Source organism: Manis pentadactyla, chromosome 3, assembly GCF_030020395.1.
Source record: "Manis pentadactyla isolate mManPen7 chromosome 3, mManPen7.hap1, whole genome shotgun sequence".
Classification (NCBI taxonomy): Eukaryota; Metazoa; Chordata; class Mammalia; order Pholidota; family Manidae; genus Manis; species Manis pentadactyla.
The window spans coordinates 204385345-204410089 of NC_080021.1; the positions used below are offsets into that span (position 1 = coordinate 204385345).

Sequence of the window (24745 nt, forward strand, 5' to 3'; positions counted from 1 at the left end):
GCCGTTAATTTCTTTTCAAAGAGCACTCATTTGGAATTATTTTCTTAGTGTGAGCCAAGAAATGTAAACAGAGCAAACAGGTCTTTCTGGCAGAGGGAGAGAGGGGCTCTGCTGGAAGGTCAGACAACCACAAGACAAAAGTCATACATGGCTCTTCCTGCAGCAGCATGAAAAGATAAAAAAAAATCTCACATTATTGGAAATCAAGGGACCCAAGCAGTAGAAAAGAGTAATTCAGATCTACAAAGCTTTTATAGTCTTCAAAACACCAGCAGTCTCCTAATTTTTCTATGTGAGAGCATTGTGGGGAAAGTTACCACTCCCATTTTACAGATGAGGAGACTGAGTCTCAGTGAGATGAAAGACATTTCTGACGTCAGAAGCCATGCCTGACTACTCTGAATTCAGACTTGTCTATGTCTGACCTACAGCAAGTCATTTCTCATCTCTAGGTTTCAGTTCTATTATTTGTAAAATAAAGAAATTGATCTGTAAAATAAATAGGATATGATTTTAATATCTTTCTCTACTCATAAATGCTACCTTGTTGAGGTAGAGTACAAGGTATACATATCTTTCTCTTCCCAATATTAATTTATGGAGTAAAACTGGTAATATATCTGGATGGGAAATAAATTGCAGATCACAGGATGCCTCTTCTAACCTCAAAATATTTCCTCTCTTTTCAGGGTAAACATTAGATTTGACTGTGTCACAGCACTGGAGGGGACCATGGATAAAATTAGCCTATACATCTCATTATACAAATAAAGAAACAAAAAACAAAACTGTGGAAGTATTAATGTCCAGTGCCCTATAACCATCAATGACAGAACTAATTCAGATTCCAAGTGTTGCAATTCTCTAGTTCTTCCAAAGAAAACTCCGAAACCCAAAATGGAGATGGATTATGCCTACTGTACAAATGGGTAAAAGATAGTCAGTGGCAGAGATGGGATTCATTTCCAGCTCTGTCTGGCTCTTCACCATAACACTATTCTCTCTGCCCCACTTGGAGCCTCCTCTTCTCCACCCAAAGGATAAATCAACAGCCACACAGTCTTGTACATTAAGTACTAGTTGTGCTCAGCCAAGGTCTGTGGCTTTGGGTTGCTGTAAGGATCATTTAACAAGTGGAGGGAGCAGTTTACCTATTAACCAGACTCTCCACCATGAAAACTTTTCCTTCTTTGCTTATCTGAAGTGTAACGAAGGGCTTCTTTCTAGCCAAAGCCGAAAGGCATCATCGTTTCCCATGTGTTCATGGAGACGGAGCTATGGAGACTCCAACCTCAAAGGAGCTGGTGTCCAACAGTTCCCTCAGCGGTCCAGAGCACACCCTGACCCTGGTCCAGAGTCAGAGGCCAGAACTGCCCCACAGACCTCAGGCCAGTCACACTCCCTCTTCAATCCTTCCTGACTGTGCCACACAGCGGGACTCAGGAGTGGGCTTAGCACCTCAAGTAACTCAAGAGTCAGGAGTTCTAACATAGAAGAATGGTCCCTCTATGGTCCCCCTGTGGTATCCCTCACCTACAGAGCATGAATTCTAGCAATGTTTATAAAGTGAGGAAATGCACCTAAAACCCTGCCATTTGTGATCTGCACTTTTGGGTTAACCAATGACCCTGCCCATACAAAATACAGCTCCTACTGTAAAACGTCATGTCTCTAGCACTTTGGGCTCCTGCAAAGTTATTGGGTACTACCTAGAGGAGGACATACCATAGGAAGCATAAAAAAGGAAGGGGCAAGTTTAGACAATCATTATTTTTACCATTATCATAGAAAACATTTGTCCATTATATGCTATGTGCCAGGCACTATGCATTCATTATCTCATTTGATCCCTATAAAGATCACCCTTTATAGATAAAGCAGCTGAGGTTGAGAGAGCTCACTCGGCATCACACGGGATGGGAGACTGAGGCCGGAGAGCAACCCAGTCCGGGTGGAGCCCAGAGCGTGCATTCTGATTCCACTTAGACCAAGTCTCTTCAGGAAACTCAGAAAGAAACTCAGCCTCTCTCTATTTGCTATTTGTTTTTTGTTTTTTTTATTCTTTAGGTGGGAAAAGAAAGGCCCAGAAAGGAAAAGGACTTGCCCAGCCTTGCTACAACTCAGTGTCAGAGCCCAGGCCGAGGCACTTCTGTTTCTTATCCATGTGGCGTCTGACTCTGGCTGCAGAGAAAGGCAGAGAGATGGAGTAGCCAGGGGAAACGAGCTATAGGGGTTTGGAGAGGAGGATGGAAACCAGCTGATGGACACAATGTGAGTGGCTGCTTTCTTTTCACTCCAGCATCATTCAGTGGCCACACTGCCTCCTCCACGATCATTTCCAGACCTACAGTGGGCCAGTGCTACCTACTCCTACCACAGCCTGCTCCTTCGGATATGCCTAGCACACTGCAGCCCTAAGCTGCTGTGAAGCTTTAAAAGGGCCGGTGATGGGGTCTGGAGACAGGGTGAAGAAACTGGAGACTCGGAGGAAACCAGCTCTAATGCCTTTGGGCAGGGATGACTAGGAGAAGAGCTTGCAGCAGAGAAGACAGCACCCCTCCCTGTTGGCCCTCTCCTCTCTGGCACCCCCCACCAGGGACCACATTCCTCACCATCACAGCCTCCATGGCACCACCTGGCCTGGCCCTGTCACCTCTCCTCAGCATTGCCCATGGAACTGCCACTTAATTTCAGCCCCTGCCACACTAGTTCTCACTCATTCCTCAGGAAAATGGGCTACGCTTGCTCATTCTTCCAGCCTTTGGAGGAGCTGGGCCTTCACCTGACATGTGTTCTGTCTCACTCCCCTCCCCGAATCCCAGTCCTTCACATTCACTTTATGCACCAGATCCCCGAGGATTCAATTCAAATGTCACTTCTTCCTCAGGGAAGCCTTCCCTGACTCCACAAGGCTCCCTGTCCCACTTTCAACCCACTGGCCCACTCTTCTCTTAGTACTTTGCACAGTGTGTCATTACTTATTTGTGTGATTTTTTTCCTTAGTATCCATCTTGTCCACAAGTCTGTAAACTCCATAAAGATAAAGACCATGTCCACTTGTCATATTCTTCACTTCTCAGGGCATGAATGGAGCACTTGGCACACAGTAGTTGCCCAGAATTACTTAATGAATGAGTGAATGACTAGCGATTCAAGAGCTCCAGGGCTCCTGAAAGGAGAGCAGTGCCATCTACTGGCGCTTGCACACTCTTGGGCTTCTCCGATAACATCCCAGCACTGGCCTCAGAAAGGCCTCGCTGGATTTCCAAAGAATTAACTATTTTGATGCTGCTGAGGGAAGCTGGCATAGAATGCAGACCTGGGGGAATCTGACTCCTAAGCAGAGAGGAAAAGAACCATCAGTCCTCTTGTTACCACATGTGACAAGAATGCATCACAAGTCCTGTGACTTAGCTAGCATCGTGCCACACGACAGATGAGGAGAGTGTGGCCCGGAAGGACAGTCAGTCCTTGGAGCAAGTTCACAGAGCAGCAAATGGCCTTACTCACCAAGTCCTGGGGAGCTCAGCCCTAAAGAGCTGTCTGTGCTGCTTATGCGTCCCCACTGACATGACACTGGTCGGACCACCCTTGGCATTCCACAGAAGCCACAACAGCCTCTTCACAGGTGTTCTTGCTTCCGTGATTATGCTTCCACAGCGGACTCTCATCCTGAGGCCAGACGTGCAGATATACATATACCTACTTGGATTTTGTTGTTGTTTGTTTGACCTCTGATGCACAGAATTAGGCTATTTGTGGTGCTTGTTCATGTCCCAACTAGCTAACTAACACTAACTAGCTCACTGTTGCCCCAGTCATGTTTGGGCTTTATGTATTCATCCAGTTAGTGTTAGTTAGCTAGTTTTTATGCTTTCATAAACTCCCACAAATTGGCCACCCCAAATGCCAGCTGGGAACTTGATACCTACATGTAACAGATGTTCCCTCATGCCATCCCAGTGCCTCCTCTGACTCCAGATTACCACTTCCTGAATCCTAGGAACATCATTTCCATGATTCCCTTTTTTAAATAGCTTACTGCACCTGTATTTATTCCTAAGAGGTAATGTGTTCGGTATGTTGTGTGTGCCTGTTTTAACAAGTAGGGGGAAGGGTACCTTCTACATAAAATGTATCTTTGGGACTTGTTTTCCTCATTTAGTATTATGCTCATTCATCTCACAGTAACTGTCACTATAGTTCATTCATTTTGTCTAGTGTAGAGTATTCCATCGTACACTTATTTAACTGCTCTCTCACTGATGGTCATCTGGGTTGTTTCCAGAGAGCTCCTATTGCACCCCAAATATAATCCTATCAGCCTCCTGCTAAGCATGTATCTTAAGCATCTCACTGCCATCCAGATAGGGTCCAAACTCCATGGCCCACTTTCCAATACCCTGTATGATCAGGCTCCTTCTGACTCCTCTGGTCTCACCTGTGCTTTCCCTCTACCTACTCATCTAAGTCGTGGGGAATTTCTTTCAGTGTTTGTATAGATCATACCCTTCCCTGCCTCAGGTTGTCTCTCTGACACACTCCCCACATCCTTACTCTCATTCCCTGTCTGTGCTCTGTGAAACCCTACGTGACCGCTCATCACCCTCCACTCAGTACAACAGGATGCAGTGGGAGCATAATCCACAGCATCCTGATGGTCTTGGTCAGGGGTCTAACAGATTATCTTCTTTGGAGGCCCGGGGCTGTCTGGGAGTTGCTGCAGAGGAAAGACTGGGGACCAAGTAGAGATGCTTTATCTACCATCCTCTTCCTAACTGAAGGAGTGGCATCACTATTCCTGGTTTTATGGGTTGGGGTTCCTGAAAGAATGCATCTGGAAAAAGGGTTTTCATGAATACAAGTTTGCAAACCATACATTGAATTATTTATATTGTCCCCCAAAGCCCTGACATGCTGCAATTAAAAATGGTAGATACCGAAAGAGGAAAAAGAGATATAATTTCAAGATTAAGCATGTAGGCTCTGCAGCAGACCAAGTTTGAGCAAATCACTAAACATCTTCAAGGTTCCCTCACTTGTAAAGTGGGCATGACACTAGGGGGAACCATTTTGATAAATAAAAAATGATCAAATGTTAGCAATTTCATATGAACAAAACCAATATTTACAAATAGATCATAGATCTAGAGGGCAGATTAAAGAGGTGATCCAAGTACTGGGGCAGAGACTCTTATACCCACATCTTCTCCTAGGCAAACAGAGAGACACATTTCCTTGTCTCCATTTGCAGATGTGTGCGCCCAATGGTTGAGTTCTAGCCAATGGAATGGAAGCTAAAATGAGATCTGCCACTTTCAGGCTTGGCCCATTTTCACTTCTCCATGTGCCTTCTTCTTCCACAGCAACCGTGCAAGCATCAGGTTGATGCAGCACAAGATGGAACTATCTGGGTCTCTGAATCACTTCTCAGAGTAAAGCCACCCATCAATCAAAAACATTTATTTGGGACTCGGACTCAAGCCATGACATCTATTGTACTGAATTACTGCGATTTGAAGATCTATTGGTTATAGCAACATTTTGTGTACTTAAAACATGGTAAGGTATCAATAAATGCTAGTTGTCACTGTGATGATGATAATGATAACATCCTGATAGACTTCAGGTTCTCAAGAGCAGGAGGTAGGAGGGTTGGCATTTAGATTTGACTTAGTGGTCATGTCAGAGGAGCTCACCTCTTTGGTGCCATTGTCTTGGATGAGGGTGTAAAGCGGTACCACACGGTTGATTTCCAGCAGCACTGGTGTGGGGCTCAGCTGCTCCTTGCCTGGCCGGCGGCAAAGGTGGCAGGTAGAGGGACAGCGGCCTTTCTCTTCACAGCGGATCTCCACACCTGAGATGAGCTGGTCATCCGACAGCATCTGGGCTGTCAGCAGACCTGAGAGGTAGGTGATGAAGGGCATAGACTTGAGTTCCTTCTTGCTGCCCAGCTCTGTGGTCTCTGGAGAGGGAGAGAAAAATTCAGTATTGTTCAAAAGGTCAGATTCTTGAACCGGTAAATTGTCCAATGTGCCAAGGAGGTGGTTATTCCTTTTGCAGTGGAAAGGATAAAAGACAGCAGAGTGGGGTGTTCCTCATGCCTTGGAAAGAGCACTATCCCGAGGATTCAGACACCAGAGTGAGGTCTCGTTTTACTATATACATTAAATAGCCCCTTGCTTTTTTCTGTGCCTCGCTTCCTCCATCCTTAAAGTTGGCAGATTGGACTGGAGGAGCCTCCAAGGATCCCTGCAAGATGTAAATATTCAAGGATAGTTTTCCCAACAGGAAATGTCTCCTGTCTACTGTCAATTTACACAAATTCTATATGTCTTTTAAAAAGTTGCTCCAGTCTTATAGTTTCCATAAAGTCCCACATAATGGGGGAAACAAATTTTGGAGTCAGGTTAATTTCAGTTTAAATCTTAATTCTGCTTGATAATAGCTATGCAACCTTAGGAAACTCTCTTATGTCAAAGAGTCTATAGTGATGAATCCTGTAAAAATGGACCTAATAATTCTAACAGAAATACTTATGAGTGGTAAATAAGATAGAAGGAGGTGGACCTGTCTGGAAAAGCAATTATTCCCCCTTGCTTTCCATGCTCATCTGCATCCTTATTCAAACTTTTTTTCTTGCCTTTTTCTTCATACGCACACTGATTGACTTATGTGTGCTCCATTCTGTATGATCTCTCATGATCCATAAAACTAGCATTTCCTATCTTTCTGCCTTTGCTCACCTGTCCTATTTGTCCCCTCCTCTGCCTCTCTAAATCTTTACCACCCAACAATTCTCCATTCCATTGTGTCCCTCTTCAGGAAGTCTTTCCTCCTTGCTTTAGCCCTTCTCTGAATAAACATGTCTACTTATAAGACTTTATCTTGTTAAGCTCATTTTCTTGTTGCATTTTCTGCTGACCTCTTCAACCATGCAAGCAGCTCTTGAAGATGAGGGGCTGCATCTCCCACTCTGCACCCCTGCCCTTCAGCACCTGGCATGGTGCTAGGGATGCATTTGAGACTTAATTAAAGAACTCTAAATGGTTAGAAAGACATTCATGATCTAGGCTAGAGCTGCCAGAATTCTTCTGAGGAATTCTAGAGATCTCAAGAACCATCTCAGTAGCTGCTTGCAGAGAGCAAGAGGAAAACCAAGCAGACAGACTCTAAACCTGCATCTCAGCTTCATATAGAGCAGTTTCACTTGTACCTTTTTTATTGGCTGGCCTTCTATATAATATTTCATAAGTAGAGGGGCCTAAAACTATGTCCAAAGCTTGAAGAAACAAGGCATTTTGTAACCCAGAAGGTTCCATTGATATCACAGAGCATATGAATGGTGTCCTCAAAGTTGCGCAATGTACTGTCTGAGTAGCAAAACAGGGGATCCCTGTAGTAAGGGGCAGAGCACTGTCTAGACAGCAGCTTCTTCTAAGCCTGATGAAGTCAAGGAAAGCTCCTGCCTCAGTAGAAACAGGATTCCTGAGCAGAAGGCCTGGGAGAAAAAGAAGGGCTGCTTTTTGCTCTTGTGATAGGCTTGCAATGACATGCAGCTGATCTGGAAATGTGCTTGCCAATTCCAAATACAAATAACTGCAGCCTTCATTCATCCCTCTCTGGGCCCTCAAGCCTGGGATCTGGGCTCCACCTTTTCTGTCTGGCTGTCAGCAAATGCTTATGAGCATCAGATCAAAGGCTCTGGGTGAAGAAGACAAGGCGAATTCCAGCTAACCAATCCTTCAGAGGGATTAAAGAAGGGTAGTTACTAAGATAAACAAAACAAAACTGTGAAGAAGGCATTACAGCAGCTGAGGACACTGAGACAGTCTTATATACAGACACATTGAAAGAAGATGAGGATAATTTTTGGAAATGCAGGCCAGAAGGATAGTTTTGGAGAAGGGTGACTTCAAACTTGGGAGAGAAGAACCGTTCAGGGGAGGAAGTCGGGGAGAATCAGAGCTGCAGGGCATTAGGGAGCAGTTAGCCTACACGCTGGCCAAGAGGTCAGTAAACTATGGGTCCATGGGTGAAATGGGTCCCTCTGCCCATTTCATAAATAGTGTTTTATTGGAACACAGCCACCCTCCTTCATTTATGTATCATGTACAGGTACAATGGCAGAACTGAGTAGTTGCAACAAAGATCCAATGGCCCACAAAGCCTAAAATATTTATTATATGATCCTTTACAGAAAAAGTTTGGAAACCTTTATCCTAATTCCATTACAGATGGGGAAACTGAGTCTTAGAGAGAAGATTCACATATAATCACACAGGAAGGTGGCAGTATGATGGATTAGTTGACATGAAAACTTTGGAGTCAATTAGGCCATTGATACACTTGGATAGTGCATTTCCAAGAAGAAAAAAATAGAGTTGGCCATCTTTTCTCTACAAAACATCTTTCAAAAACTATTGAAAAAGTACACTTTCAAAATGCTAATATGGTACAACCCTCCCATTTTAAGCAAGGGGAAATTGTGTCCCAAAGAAGGAAAATTACTTGCTAAGATCACACAGTGACACATAGTTATCCTTTCAGCATAGGACTCGTTCTTCTGTTAACCAATTAATCATTAAACTACTATTTTTATCTCATATTTTAAAACATAATTGTCCTGCCCCTCATAGCACCTTGCCACCTATACATAATTTAGTTGGGAAGGAATGTAACATGGTGATGGGAATAAAAATTCCCTCAATCAAACAAACAAACATTCCTAGCCGTTGGGTTAAAGATACCAGTAGCCATTTAACAATAAAACAAACTATAGATCTTTGCTGGTTGGCTTTCATCCAATAAATGTTTTTTTTCAGTCTATCAGTCCAAAAAGCAGGGTTAAGAGTTCATGGTCTGGGCTGAAAAGTGCACTGCAGTGGCAGTATAGAATCCACACTTGAACTTAATGGCTGGTTTTGCAAAAGGAGGGCAGCTGGGTATCATCTGGCTCAACCCTACCACTTAACAAGTGAGGAGCCCAAGGACCAAATGGAGACTTACTCTAAGTCCCAGGCACGTTTATTAACAATGATTCTTTTCATATCAGTTGTGTCATACCCAAGTTTTGATCTGGATGAGAGTTAAAACAGGGAGGACCATTAGTTGTGCCATTAATTATTCCTCTGTAGACATCACAACTGTGAAAGCTAATTGCTTCTGATCCAGCCTCACTCTGCTGCTCAAGACATCTTTTTGAAAGGCAGACCCTATATTCTTACTCCTGCTTAAAACCCCTCCATGGCATTTCACTGCTCTTGGGAAAAAGACCGAAACCCTTAAGATGGCACATAGATAATGTGGGATCTAGACAGCCCATCTGCCTCTTCATTCTGATCTCTTAACCTTTCCTCCTAATTTTTTAACTTTCAGCTACATTGGCCCTTAGGTCCCTGCATGCATCCTGTGCCTTTTGCTTGTCTTTGCATCTGCTCTTCTCTCTGTGCAGAATGTTTTCCCCATCCCACCTCTGGCCCTGCCTTCTCCTGGCTAACTCCTACTTCCTCTTCAGATCTTAGTTCAAGTACCAGTTGCTCAAAAAAGTCATCCCGGAACTCCATCCCCATACCTCCAATCTATATTAGGGTTGCATGTTAAAGACCCTTGTAGCATCCTGTTCTTTGTATCACCTGGTAATATCTAGAGACTGTAAGCTCCATGAGGACAAAGACACTATTAGGTTTGCTGATTCCCACGTGTACTTTACATAGTATCTGGAATACAGAAGACTTTTGGTAATGTTTTTAATAAATATTTGTTGAATACATATTTATATATCCTGATCATTGTGCTATATTATCAAAGCAGTGATGAGTCTAAGAGCCAAGATTTGAGGATTTCAAGACTTTTTTTTTATTTGATGGCTTGTAATCAAGTGACCGCTTCTTCTCTAAGGAAAATTAGCTCTCTCAATTGAAAGGTTAAGAGATGAATAGCTGATCAATTTGCCAGTTGGTCTGACCTCCTCCAGGTTTTCACAGAGATTCTTGCCATTGAGGGGATGGGAGAGTTCAGTTAAAACAGGCTGCCTTTAACGGGCAAGGATAAAGAGCATTTTTGAAGAGACTTATCCTCTGTTCACATTTCCCATCCCTCTGAACAATGCTTCCAAAATAGGATCATGTCTGGTTTCAAGCCCAATTCAGTCCCAATGACACTACAACCCATTCATTTGAGAACCTGCCAACTGAACTCTCTTTTTTCTCCTCCCAAATTCCCGCTGGGTATTATTTCATTGCCACCAAAAAAAAAAAAGAAGCCTGAGTTGAAGTGACAACTCCTTGTTGGGAGGGCAGCCAGGGCTTTCCGGCAGGAGGTGATGGCACCGCTTGCCCTCAGCCAGAAAACAAAACAAAGGCATCAGACTAAGGGCTTCTGGGAGAGCCAGAGCTGTGCGAATGTTTGTTCAATATTCGGCAGCGGCACAGGGTGCCGCCTCCGAGTCAGATGGGCCTGCTTTGGCAATAGGCTTGCACTTGAAGCATTTAAAGGCTCCACAGGGACCAGAGGGGCTCAAATTAGAAACGTTAAGGGTGGGGGGGGAAGAGGGTGAGACTTTTATATCATAAAGAATGGCCTTTATTACAGCAATGGCCTCCCAGGAATTGCTGAAATGGGAATCATTTCTTAGGCGGAGTTAGTTACTGTCTCCTGTGGAGGAAGGCAATTGCTCTGAGGCCTGACTCCAGGACCCACACCAATATCCTTGACAAAGGGCAAGGAGCCAGCTGAAATGCCATCAGCAGGGCCTGCGCTTGTGCGTTGTGCAATCTGGACTTCTCGGCCGAACAGGCAAGGGCCAGCACCATCAGCGCGCCCTTTATAAATAACAGCACGAACCTGAATCAGAGCTTGTGAGGATGAAGGAGGTTAAGCACTCAGTCAGTGTTGACTGTTAGTGTTTTATTACTGCTGAGGTTGTTATAATTATTATTGCTGTTGTTGTCACAGGACGTTAAGACAGAAATTTCTATCGAGACACCACAACAGAATAGAAGTGAAATCCCAAAGCCAGACCCCCGTATGCAGAATATACAAAGGAGATGAATCCTTAACTAGTTTCATAACTCTTGAAGTCTCAGCCAGAACAAGGAAATAAAACAAGGCCAGAGAGTTAGACAGGAAGGATTTAGAGGAGATTTGTTTTGGAGAGAGCTATTACCTGATGTGTAGAGTTTCCAGCGCCCCAGGCAGGACATGTAGAGCACGCTACCCTCTAATCCCAAGGGGTCTCAAGAGTTCCTCTTGGATTATCTGCTCTGTGTTCTTGGCAACTGGGAAAGTAGTGGACTCAGGTCTTAGTCTACCTTCAAAAGCTCTAGTGGCCTGTGGTGGCAGACCAGGAAGGACCGCACAGGGAATAGCCCCAAATCCCAGGGGTTTTCAGTGGTGAAAAATGCTTATATCCCCTGGGCCGGATATAGGTCACACAGGAGAAAGAGCTGGCTTGCAACTGTGTTGAGTCCCACCCAAGACAAATTCTAACAGCGTCTGAGGGGTCCCCACAGTGAGAATCTCCATGAGGTGGGTGGCCAGAGAAACTGAATGTGGTGGGGGCGGTGGGGGGGGGGGATGATTGGCAGCAGCCAACCAAAGAGAAACTACTCTGTCCTGGGTCCTGGGAGAAGCCCCTAGCAATGGGGATTGCTGAGAAGCCCCTGAAAAACCTCCCAAGAGCCAGGTACAAGGGTGACAGGGCAAGAAGGACCTTCCTAATCCTACCACTCTCCTTCTTTCTGTTTTAACCACGGAGAGACAGGAAGTGCCAGGTGGAGAACAAGCACGAGGCCCAGCCCTGCCCCTCCTCTGGGTGAAGGGGTGTCCCTGGGGAAGGCAAGGAGAGCTGATCTGCAGATTTCAAGATCTGATTAAAATCTTGGGCTGTACATCTTAATTTCTCATTTAAAACTGCATTAGCTGCTTAAAATAGGCCTCTCCATTCTATAAAAGTGATAGGTTAGATGTACCCTGCTAAAATTCTCATCTAGGAGCAGAGGAAGACTATCCCAGTGAATAATTAAAAGGACTGTGGGAACCAACTCACATCTCTACTTTTGAACATACATATATTCATAAACTATATTTTGCTTATTCTCAATTTTTATTCTCAGCTGAACCATTTATATCATCATCGCCATTGTAGCGCTTGTCATGTTTGTAATTTTAGTTACTGTGCTAGTTAAATTAATGTGCCTTCCCAACTAATCTGTGAGCTCCAGGGTGTCAGGGACATGGCCAGTTTTAATGACCATTTTCATCCCCAGCACTGAGTTCACTGATGTAGTACAGACAATTTGCAGGTAAATATCTGAATAAATAAATAGATGAATGTGTGGTCGGACCCTTTTTTCTTTAATCTTTTCCATTCATGGAACTTACCAGATGTCAAACCCATTATCTCAATTTATTACCATCCTCACCCAAAGGCAAAGGTCTTAACCTTCCTTTATTGATCCACAAATAGCAGTTCAGAGAGAGAAATTTTCCCAAGGCCACACCATTAATAACTAGTGCAGCTTTTGTACCTCCTTCCATTGTCCATGTTTTCCATTCCAAAATTTGGAGTGCACTTCTCAACCCTGCACAGTGAGTCACCTCTGGTGCAGGAGTGAGAAGGGCCTTCCCTGTTCCTGTCACCCCCAGACAGCACCACCAGGTTCACCCACCCTTTTACATGGGATAAAGGATTTCATGGATAAAGGTATTTTAAAGGGTCACCTCATCAAAAAATCCCATCAGATATCTCATTCACCACCAAATCATCCTCCAGCTTCTTTCTGGACACTTCCAGTGCTGTAGAACACATTACCTTTCTAGGCTTCCAGTTCTAACTTGGGGCTGCTCTGTTGAACCTACATAGCTTCCCAGGCAGGAACTGCATTTCTCAACCTAAGCATCAGACCCAGAGTTATGCACTTTATTCTGCTGGAAATCTCAAGGCTACCCCCGACTTGGGGGTCATGATAAGACTAATTAACTAACAAGGTGGATGAACTGTGGATCCCAGGAACTGTGCGGCGTCCCTGAGTGGCTTCTGATGAGGTATATACATCTGACTCTACATGTGTGTATGTGTGTGATGGGCATATTTGAAGAATGGAACGGGAAGCAACAATGGAGACGCTAAAAAGAAGACAGGTCTTCAAAACCGCCAAGTCCCAGGAAAGAATCCTAGTGCAGCAACTGATCTCCTAATCTAATCTAATTTGTATCTTCTTTCCTAAATACACAAGTAATAAACCCAATTGCAGAGGGGAAGCTTTGGTTTGATAGAACAGTGACTAGGTTGGGTTCGATTTCCTGCTCTTACATTTCCAGCTGGATGACCTTGGATAAGTCACTTAATCTCTCTGAGCCTCTCTCTTCTCATAGGTAAAATGTCAATAACGTTAATACCCAAATCTTGGCCTATTTGGAGGATCCATGAGAAACAGAACACAATGAGGAATTTACAAATTCTACAGTGTCAAGAGCACCATCAGAGGTCATTTGTTCCAGCCCTTGGCCTTTACCAAGGTGAGAAGTACACTGCAAATTTTGGAAGAGCATCATTCAATTCTTGTATATGTATGGATCTGCATATCTTCCTTTTTAAGCTGCTGGTCTTTAATCACACTGGCAAGAATTTCTTCTGAAACTATATGCTTCCTACCCAGTGGAACACAGTAGATGACAGTAGAATTGACCATTTAAGTCCAAAACTATTGCGTCACACTACCTGATTTCAGATTCTGGACCAAGTCACTTCATCTCCCCAACCTTAGCTTCCTCATTTGTAAAACAAGTATACTGAGTCTCCACTAAACTGCTCTGAACATCAAGTGAGAGATGCAGCCCTGACTGATTTACACCTATGATCTTATGTGGTCCTCACTACCATCCTGAAAAGTAGGGATTGCTGCCCCCTTTTACAGATGAAAGAACTGAGACTCAGAGTGACATAGCATATCCTATAAGAGGACACTTGTTTCAAGTGAAAGCAGTAAATCTCTGAGGAAATTTTAAATCTCTAAGGAAGGTCATTTTCTCCGGGGCAGAGATAGAGACCCCTAGACGCTGCTCTGTAGTGCAGTAGCGGCTAATGTCTTTTCTTTGCTTACAAATTAGAATTGTTTTAATAGATTCTTTTTCTTAACTACTAACATACCCACCAGGTGCTGCTGTGTTATTTGTCCTAAAGAAAGTAAGGGGCAGCATAAAGCATCCTCATGCAGCTCAAGGGCCCTAAAGTGACCTTCCCACAGACTAAAGTGTGCTTAGGCTCCCTCCCCACTTGCAGACTTTTAGCATAGCACCCTTGCCGTTGAGGGAGCAGCCCCAAGCGCCTGCCTTTTGAAATAAGGTGGGCTGTGTCTGTAATAGAAACCTGGGAAAAGACTGTATGTGATCTCCTGCTGCCCTCTAGTGTCTGCTTAAGATGATTGCTCTTGGGAAAAAACTTCTTCCATGTCTAGGAGTGATTACCCTGGGCAAGGCAACTAACTCACTAGGCCCTGAGGACAGCAGGGAACACAGTAAAGGCCTGGCTATGATACAAGGAAGCTGAGGGTAATGCCCCCAGGGCTCTGAAGAAGCATCTGTTTAGAAGTCCTATTCAGTGCCAGGTTTGGAGCTAGGCACTGGGATGAAATGATGAATAATGGTTTGATCTAATCCTAGTGATACCCAAATGCAGAGATTTGATTGGGTGTTTCAGCTAGGAATTAAAAATCAGAGGAGAGGAGAGGGGAAAGACTGGAGATAGGGCAGAGAGAAGAGATAATTGATGGAGCAGGATCCTGATGGAACTAGAAAGAGAGGAACTCCAAGGTAGCTGTGGAAAATGTGGTCTGAGTATCAGACAGATCTGGGTTTGAATATCTGTGCATGTGACCAGGGCCTCTGGGTACAGTTACGCAAGTTGTGTACTGCACTAGGGTGATAAGGCAAGGGGCTAAATAGGGTCTGAATCCAGCCTCTGCCCCACCATGCCTGTGCTCATGGGATTGAATCCAAGCGGAGGAGCACCATTTCCTACTTCATACAAAGGTGACTTATGAGCTAGCTAAGGCCTTGTGTGTAATGATGGGCAAGCTTAAGAGACTTTCTCTCTCAGAACCTCTGCTCTTTAATGTATAAAATAAGCCTAATATCACTCACAATACAGAGTTATTGTTAGAATTTGAGAATACGTATGCCCTGTGACACCCAATAAACTTCAGTTCTTACTGCTACTAGTATTATAATTAACTCATTTTATTTTCAAGATGTGGTAGGATAATCAAAAAACTAAAAGTAGAAATACTATCTGACCCAGTAATCCCACTCCTAGGAATTTACCTGAAGAAAACAAAACTATGATTCAAAAAGATACAGGCACTCCTATGTTTATTACTGTCTGCAAGAGCCAAGATATGGAAGCAACCTAAGTGTCCATCAATAGATGAATGGATCAAGAAGATGTGGTACATATACACAATGGAATATTATTCAGCCATAAAAAGAAAAAAATACTGCCATTTGCAACAACATGGATGGAGCTAGAGGGTATTATGCTCATTGAAATAAGCCTGGTGGAGGAAGACAAGTACCATATGATTTCACTTATTTGTGGAATATAAAATAATGCAAAACAGAAGGAACAGAACAGCATTAGACTCATAGACACTGAGAAATGACTAGTGGTTACTAAGGGGGAGGGTAGTAGGCTGGGGCAGGGGCAGGGGAAGGAGAGGGGGACTGTTGAACCACTGTGATGTACATTTCATTATAATTTTTTTTAATGTGATAGGGTAAGTCCTTGACAAAGGGAGAGGATAGAGAGAAAATTCACATTTCCTGGCTTCTATTCTCCTTCGGCAAACACAAGATATTATGGATCTCAATAACCTTAGTAACAGTGCTTTGGACTAGGAACATTACAGTTTTTACAACCATATCATACAACTGAGGAAACAGGTCCAACAGGTGACAGACTATATCCAAAGGCCATTAGGCAACCAGCTTCTGATTCCAAAGCCCTTTTCCTGCCCAATTGAGTGAAGAAGCATCATTAATAGGCGACCTGCTTTCCATTCCTCCTCTTGCTCAAAACTTATACCCTAGAGGAAGGATTCCACGATTAGATCTTCAGTTCTTTCCTCCTCCTTCCAGTAGCTTCTTAGGTTAGGAGTTGAGGAGGAAATGCCCAGAAGGAATCATTCCTGGACAGGGTTTGTAGAACTGGAGGCCTCTGAGATGCTAATGACCTGCTTTAGACAGAGACTCCCAGATTGGCTTGCTTGGACAGGACCTTGAGGCAGGCCACAAGGCAGACTGGGCCACCCTGGGGCCAGGGGGAGGTTGCCAGGTTCAGACAGGGAGAGGGGTGTGAACCTGGGGTGGGGTCAGATAGAAGCTGTAGTATGAAGAGCTATCAGCAAACAAACTGCCTCCCTCTGCTCTGACCACTTTCCTAGGAGGACACAGTCTTGCTGTCACACCTCTCACCCTTGATTTTCACCAGAATCTTAATAACACACAGGTTGAAAGATCACCTTTAAACATACTGACAGGTAATACTTTTGAAGAACATATTCAAGGTGTCTTACTTCTCCCATTAGGTTTCCTCTGCCCTGCAGCTATGCTGCTAAGGACAGAGAGAGGGCCTAATGAGCCCACCTATCAAAAAATAACATAAAATAAAAACAAAAGGCTAAGACACACAAGAGATTCTCTGTCTTATCACTGAGAAAATCGATAAAGTTAATAATAGCCATGTTTTTACAGGCAGATCTTCCAGGATTTGCTTTGCATGCATTGTCTCATTTGATCTGTGTAAACCCTCACAACAGCAAGAGGTCAGCTTCATTACCGCTTTTTAAAGATGAAGGAATGGAAGCTCATAGAGGTGAAATCAGGCACTGGGGTGAACTGGACTTCCACTTTGACCAGTCTTACCTCTGAGCACTTTTCCACTATCTTAAGCTACCTCCGACCTGTTATACTACTAGTGATTCAGGTCTAGGCAGTTAGAAATTCTAGAAATTGAATGTGTAACTTCGGTTACTTCTGCCCATTACATCATAGTGATTAGGAATAAAACCCTTAAATTAAGAATCTACGGACAGTCAATAGGGAACTGGTTGAAAACTATGGTGCATCCACACAGTGAAGTCCATGTACTTAAAAAGGAGTTAGGACAATTTTTATATATGATATGGAGTAGTCACAAATAAAACAAATGTTTTATTAAATGGAAATAGGAAAGTGCAGAGCAGTGTTTTTACTGCTTTCTTTGTATAAGAAAGGAGTATAAATTCACATACATTTAAGTATAAATGAGATTTATATATACATAATATGTATTATATACATGTATATATACTATACAATATATTATGTATTATGTATATATATACACATATACACATATACATATATGTGTGTGTATATATATATATATATATATATATATACACACAATACACACAGCAGATAGATGACAGCAGATAAATGGTTATAGTTTTTCACTAAGAGACACTGAAACAACCAAAAATTTTTCAGAAAGGTTACCCACAGGGGGAGCAAAGAAATGAGGTCAAATGGACAAGAATAGATACCACAATTTTCTGAGTGTATCTTGTTAGAAAACAAGACCACAAAAAATAATTTTTACATATATATGCATATATATATATGCATATATATGTACACATATGCATTTTTAATCAAAAAATAAAGACAAAAACAATCTACAAATTATAGGCAAACTGAAAAAATAACCCTGACTATATATCAAAGTATTGGCATAACCACCTGGAGAAAATAATTATTTAGAGTGGCTTTAAAATGCAGTATTTTGACTTTACATGTTTGGTGAGAAATATTCCAAATTAGAAATGACCTTCAAATCAATCTTAAACTAGATGTTATGGACTTCCTGCTAGTTATAATATTTGTATTATTATTTGGAAACTATTATGTGTATATGGTGGGTAATAACAAACAATTAAGATTATTGGCATGAGGCAACCAAACCATGCAGAAAGCCAAAGCTGAGAAAAATTCTGTACACTGAAATTTCAACTGGAAATTATATAAACTTGCTTGTTTTTTCTCTTTAAAAAATAAACATTTCATAGCTCTGTCCGCTGAAAAGGCCTAGAAGTAAGAGCACCCTTATAGCAATAAATACCATCGAACCCCAACTCTTGTTTTTAAATATCATTTCCAACTTACAGGGGCTCACACTGGCCTAAGGTTGGACAAATTAAACATCAAAGTGAATAATGACTGCAGTTGATTGAACTAGATCAAATAAATAAATTTCCTACAATTCATAATGTTCCTCAGAACAAAACCAATCAACAAAGCTCATTGGTCACCATTGGGGATGAAGACCAGCTCATTATGTGTAAAATTGATGAGAATCAAGTATTAATCAAGCTTTTATCACATGAACTGGATTTCAAGGTGACCACATTTTTCTTTATAGATAAGTGCAGGAAGAATGCCAGAATTACAAAATTACCATTTTGTAATCTCTAATAAAATAATAGATCTAGACAGCTATTTTCAATGAATCCTAAAACCACTAGGAGAAAGGATTATGGGGAAATTTCTGATCAATGGATCAGACTCATAGCACTTGATCCGCAGAACAATTTTAATATCACTAAAAGTAGTAAACCAGACATTAAGAGCCTTTGATAAGATTCCACAGTAATTACAAGGCACAGCACATATATTTTAGCTGGTGCTCCTTGAGCCCATGTATAGGGGAAAAAATACATCTTTATTTTTAGTATCTTCTAAATGCAATGTAGCATTTCCTTAAATTATGAATGTAGGCAACAAACTATAGCAGTGTAGCTTCTGTAACTTCCAGAACTCTGACACAATCAAATTCACATATATTTCTATCATGTTACAGTTGTTACAAATATTTCTAAAGGTTTACCTTCAACATTATTTAGAAATTATGACAGTTACTAGACTCTCCACCAGAACCTGTCATTAATATAGAAGCACCTATATATATTATAGTTTTTTAAAAGATTATGATTATATCTTGATATAATTTTTCTTGTGTAGTTTCCATGTACTTAATTTTATACATTTAAAAACATTATTCCATTAAAGGGGCCTATAGTCTTCATCTTCCTACAAAAGGGGTCCATGAGACAAAAAAACACCCAAAAAACAAAAGCAAAAAACCAAAGTGATGAATCCCTATGAGAGAGGAACAAGTTAAAAACTATCAAGAAGCAGCAACGAGTGAAATCTGCAAAGCGGGTGCTTCTAAAGAAAAAGTGAGTCAATGTCTTCAACAAACAAGGTCATTGGCAAAATGACAGATGTAACTATTCCAGATTGAAGGAGACTTAGTACAACAGGTAGATAGTTTGATCCTTATTTAAACATTACTATTATAAAAAGATATTTTGAAGCACTTAAGGAAATTTAAATATGAGCTGCTAGATATGATAATGATGTTGAGATTGTTCCGAATACATAATTACCTATTAGAGATCTATACTGAGGTATTTATAGGAGGAATAAGAGGATATCTGGGATTTGCAATAAAAGACTCCAGGAGCAACAGCAAAAACTAAATTAGGGGTGAGGGAGAGCAGCAACTAAATTGGCAAAGTATTGACAATTATCACAGGGTGATGAGCACACAGGGATTTGCTCTGCGGTTTTCTCTCCTTGCAGGTGTACTTTTCTCCAAAGAACACTGAGAAAAGGGCTGCAGGAAGGATTACACAGAATCAGTACAGACAGTTACTTCTGGAGAGTAGAATGATGAGGGATCTTTCACATCTACATTCCATACTGTTTGGATGCCTTCTTCTAAATGCATTTTCACTTGTACTATGTTTAAAAAACAACAATAAATGTTTCCCACTTTTAGAAAAATAAATGAGAATAATGGATAGCAGCGACATGAGAAGAATATGTGGGGCAAGGGGTTGGGGGCTTGGGGAATGGAGACTGTCTCTTTGCTGTCAGCCAGTCTTAGAGATACCAACTGATGCAAAGAGTAATGGTAGCCACCATAAAAGGAAAGCTGGCTGAAATCCTGGAGCCCAGAGGACAGGAAGTCTAGACTGGGGTTGATACATAGGGCTTAGCAGAACTACATCCCGTGGAAATTTTCCAGCGGTCCTTGCTTAGCATTGAGTTGAGTTGAGGACAATGATACTACCCAGGGAATGTTCTCTGAGCCTTCGATGCTACTAACATTTATCAAGCAGCTCCTCCGTCAGTGGGTGATTACTGCTGACCTTTGATTATCTTTACTAGTTCAAACCACTACAGATTGGGTCTGGCCACTGCACATAAACATGTATGATATTAAAATAAAGTTGAAAAATTATGAACAAACTGCTTCAATCTCATCTAAAGAAAATTTAACAAAAAAAAGGACACAGGAACATTTATGTAGCCTTATTTGTGATGGTTAAATGTTCAAAGATGGGCTTGTCAAGTTTGACTCTTATGTAATTCTTAGGTAGCCAGTTTGACAACTATGAAGGCCAGAACAAAAATGATGTCAAACATGTCCCCACATTAATTAAGATATAAAGATATTTTTATTAGAAATAACACTTTTTGGATACCAAAAATGGTCATAAGTATGTATGAATAGATTAAAGGGAAACTTTATAAATGTTTATATTTATATATATATAAAACCAATGTAATGGTTATATTCAAGTGATAGGTAAAGTTAACTCTTTTTAAATGCTCCTTTAGGCTGTAAATTTAAACTGAATTCAAACATTTATTGAGCACTTACCATTTACCAAATATAGGCTAGACTGTGAAACACATAGGGATTGAGTATGGCATATAGAGATTAGAGTAGAAGTTTCATCAAAAAGTAGACTAATGACAGACATATGGATGGATGTCTAGATAGATAAACAGAATAAGAGACTGAGGGAACAAAAAAGAAAAGAAAGGGAGGGAGGAAGGAGAAAAGGAATAGGGAAGAAGAGGTGGGTGGGAGCAATGGAGCATCTAAAATGGCTTACAGTGATCTCACCTCCTGACACTCACTGCTTGATAAAATCTCTTCCACTCGAGTAACTTACTTTTAACCAGCAGAATACGGCAACATTGAGGGGATGTCACTTCTGTGATTAGGTTATAAAAGTTGTGACTTCTGTCTTGCTCACAGAATTTCTCTTGCTGGTTTGATGAAACAAACATCATGGAGTGGCTAGAGTGGCAAGGGACAGTGGGCAGTACCCAGCCAAAAGCCAGCAAGTAACTGAGGTCCCCAGTCTAACAATCTTTAAAGAACTGTATTAGTGATCTTGGAGATAGATCCTTCCCCAAGCAAACCTTCAGATGAGATCACAGCCCTGGCTGATAACAGCATTTCAGCCTTGTGACAGACTGTGAAGGAGAGGATCTAGTTTGGCTGTATCAAATTCCTGACTCACAGAAACTGAAATAAGAAATGTGTGCTGTTTTAAGCCACAAAGTTTGGGGCCGATTTATTATTCAGTGATAGGTTAAGTAATAAAGATAGGCATAATAGATATAATTTTATATTACAATCAAAGTTGTAGCAATTATAAACCTCTAGACTCAGACAAATTTCATTAAGATGCATTAGAATTTTAACTGCTTACATTCTCTCCACTACAATCTATAAGCAATAAATTCCTCTTCCTCCTCAGATTTCAGTTGCTAATAAGGGAAGAAAGGGGGAACATTTTGTAGAGAATAGTAATAACAACAATAATAGTAAAACTATTCATAGAGCACTTAGAAGTCATTTCGCATTTATAGCATTCCTATGGGTAGATAACTACTATTATCACCAGTTTGCAGAAGTAAGAAGTAAAGCACAGAGAGGCTAAGTAAGTTGTCTAAGGTAACATAGCTTCTCAGTTATGAAAAGTTACCAAGCATTACTTCAAATAGTCTTTCTCACCTATTCTCCAAAATAACCTTCCAGGTGAGTGGACCTGGGGTTCTGACAGATGTCTAACTCCAAAGCCTTCACTCTTCCAACCACACAATGATCTTAATATGCACACTTATGTATAATCATAATAAATGCAATAAATGAACATCACTGCATGTTAGGCAACATGCTCATATGTAAGTGCTTAACATCCATTTTCTCATTTTTTTCCCAACAATCCTGTGAATTAGTTGTTTACTGTTATCCCCATTTTAAAGAGAAAGAAACAGAGGTTAAACCAGAAATCTCTGTAAATGGAGAAAATAACACTTAGTTCATAGGGTGATGCTATTACGTGAAATGTGTCCCCCCAAAACATACGTTGAAAGCCTAACCCGGTAGTCAGAATGTGACTTTATTTGGAAATAGGGTTGTAGATGTAGTTAGTTAAGATGAAGTCATACTGCAGTTTTAATTAGAAGATGGAGGTCACACTTAATCTGACTGGCATCCCTATAAGAAGACACAGACACACAGAAAGGGGAATGCCGTGTAAAGGCAAAGACACACAGGGAGAAAACCAGCACAGAAAGATGGAGATGCCGTTATGGTAACACCACCCAAAGAACACCTGGGGACACTGAACACTGGAGAGGCAAGAGAAAAGCCTCCCTTTCACACTTTCGAGAAAGCACAGCCCCCTGGACACCTTGAATTCAGATTTCTAGCCTCCAGAACTGTGAGAATAAATGTCTCTTTATTTTAAGCACCCCCCCCCGTTTGTGATATTTCATCATGACAGCCCTAAGAAATTTGATAAAGGTGGTATCAGTGTTAAGTGAAAAAGAAAAAGTTACATGAAAATGCTGAATAAAGAGTATTTAAAGTGCTCTGCAAAGAGTATTTTAAAAACGTCTCTAGTATGAGGAATGTTAATATGGTGCCAGGGTATGCAAAGCCACAGGATTAAAGTGACTGCATTTTCCAGGGAGTTTATTTTACTCTGAGATTCTGTGGGAAGTGTGGTAATTAATTTAACTGGTAAGTAATTTAAACAAACAAAAACAAACAAAGGCAGTCAAACAAACACAGGTTTTTTTGTTTTAAGAGAAAAGAAAGGGTCTGTTACTGTTTTTTTTTAAGGCATGTTTGCACTATATCTCCAGGCTGTCAGGAGCACCATTAGCCCCTCTCTGTAGTTGGGGAAACATCAGCAAAAAAACTATGGTAAGTCCTGAATGGAGACTTTGGGCTGCTAACTGGTTTACAGCATATGGGCTTCTCATGCCACACCCGGTCTGAGGAAAGTGTCTAATTGAGGTCTCAAGGCTGGGAAGAAACTATTTGACAACTCTCCATCCCCCCCACCTGCCACACAGGGGCTGCTAGAAGTACCCCCAAGCTCCTGCCCAGAGAGCCAAGCTCCTTGCCATTCTGGTGAAATAGGTCACTCTGAGTCTCCCACATGGGAAGCTCAGGGTGGAAGGCAATCCTTGCTCTTCTCTGGCAATGCTGCTCAGAACACGTCATCTGAGAGTCTTTACACTCTGTGGTCATGATGACAACCATGATTTCCCCTGCATTCCTTGATTTCCTAAGCGTCATCATCTCTCCTCCTCTCTTTGAGTCTTAGAAACAAATCTTATCAATAAAATAGGAAGATAGCTGGTGTCACAAATGTGGGTAGTCTTGGATCTTGGATGGTGATTCAGTACTAACCACTTCTCAGGCTGTGACTGTAGGCAAGCTATCTGACCTTAATGAGCGTTGGTTGCCCCTTTTGTAAGATGGAGCTATTGATACCTACCTGAGTCATTGTTGAGGGGATCAACTGTGACATGTGACAATATCTATGGAATGCCTGCTATATTGCTGGTGTTCAAAAAATGGTCCAGTCTTATCTGACTGAGCCCACTGAATTACACTGCAGTTAGAATAACTCTAGGCAGACAGGGAGTGACATTTGCCTAAGGTCACATTTTTGAGTCTGACTCTTACTCAGCAACTCTTATGTGCTGGGCACGGTGCTCACAGATGGGACAACAAACGGGCATTGTCCTTCAGCTCACTGACAAAGATCACAGGGAAGTGGATAATTAAAGTCCAGCCTGGTATTTGTCTTGTGAGAAATCATCAGATTACAAGTCCTGGTACTTGCTGAGCATGCAGCGAGCACCATGGAATTTCCAGGAGCCCAGGAAGGGTGTGAAGAAAGCATACCACCTCACCTGGCCCCGAAAGGTTCTGTTTGCACCCACACACTGCCTGTTTTGAGTAAAACCTGCTCTAGGGGCCTTCAACCCCCAACTCTTGCTTTAGCCCACTCCTGATTCAACCTATTCCTGGCCTTCCAGACAAACCCGGGCTGGCCCTGGACTGCAAGTATACACTTGAGGCCTCAGATAGCCCCAGAGCTCTGTGCCAATCCATGTAACTAGCACCCCCCTGATGCCTGCTCAAAGGATGCCAGAAGTATACCACCCCAGCCTCCTGTTGTCCACCATATTGAAAGTGTTGGGAGCTGGGCCTTCTGGAATGAGCAGTCTAGAGAATATAAGATCTAATTATAATAATAATGATGATGATAAAAAAAGTTACCATTAATTAAGTGCAAACCACTACATATTCATAATCTTGGTTAATCCTCGTAGCAAACCTCATATCCATTTAGAGACAAATAATTGGGCAGAGAAATTTAAAAAGTTTCTTTCATAGAATTGGGTTCCAATCTGGGCTTTATACTTATGAATATGCGGCCTTGCTGTTCAACCACTTGGGCATTAGTTGCTGCTTATTTAATAAGATCATATGAAGGTCAAGTGAACTCTATATATGTGAAGTGTTTAGCTGCAG

At 41.8% G+C, this 24745-nt stretch overlaps 1 protein-coding gene across 5 annotated transcripts in view; it reads right to left on the minus strand.

The window, feature by feature from the left end:
* Positions 1-24745, minus strand: part of ASTN2 (astrotactin 2) — an 821466-nt gene that overhangs the window by 169709 nt on the left and 627012 nt on the right. For 4 of the 5 annotated variants that reach the window (XM_036915513.2, XM_057498978.1, XM_036915512.2 and 1 more), the window contains one exon: positions 5700-5965. In XM_036915513.2, coding sequence (XP_036771408.2) covers positions 5700-5965 — 266 coding nt within the window. Of the gene's footprint in view, positions 1-5699; positions 5966-11167; positions 11513-24745 lie in introns of those variants that run through there. The other variant, XM_057498979.1, reaches the window with a different exon arrangement.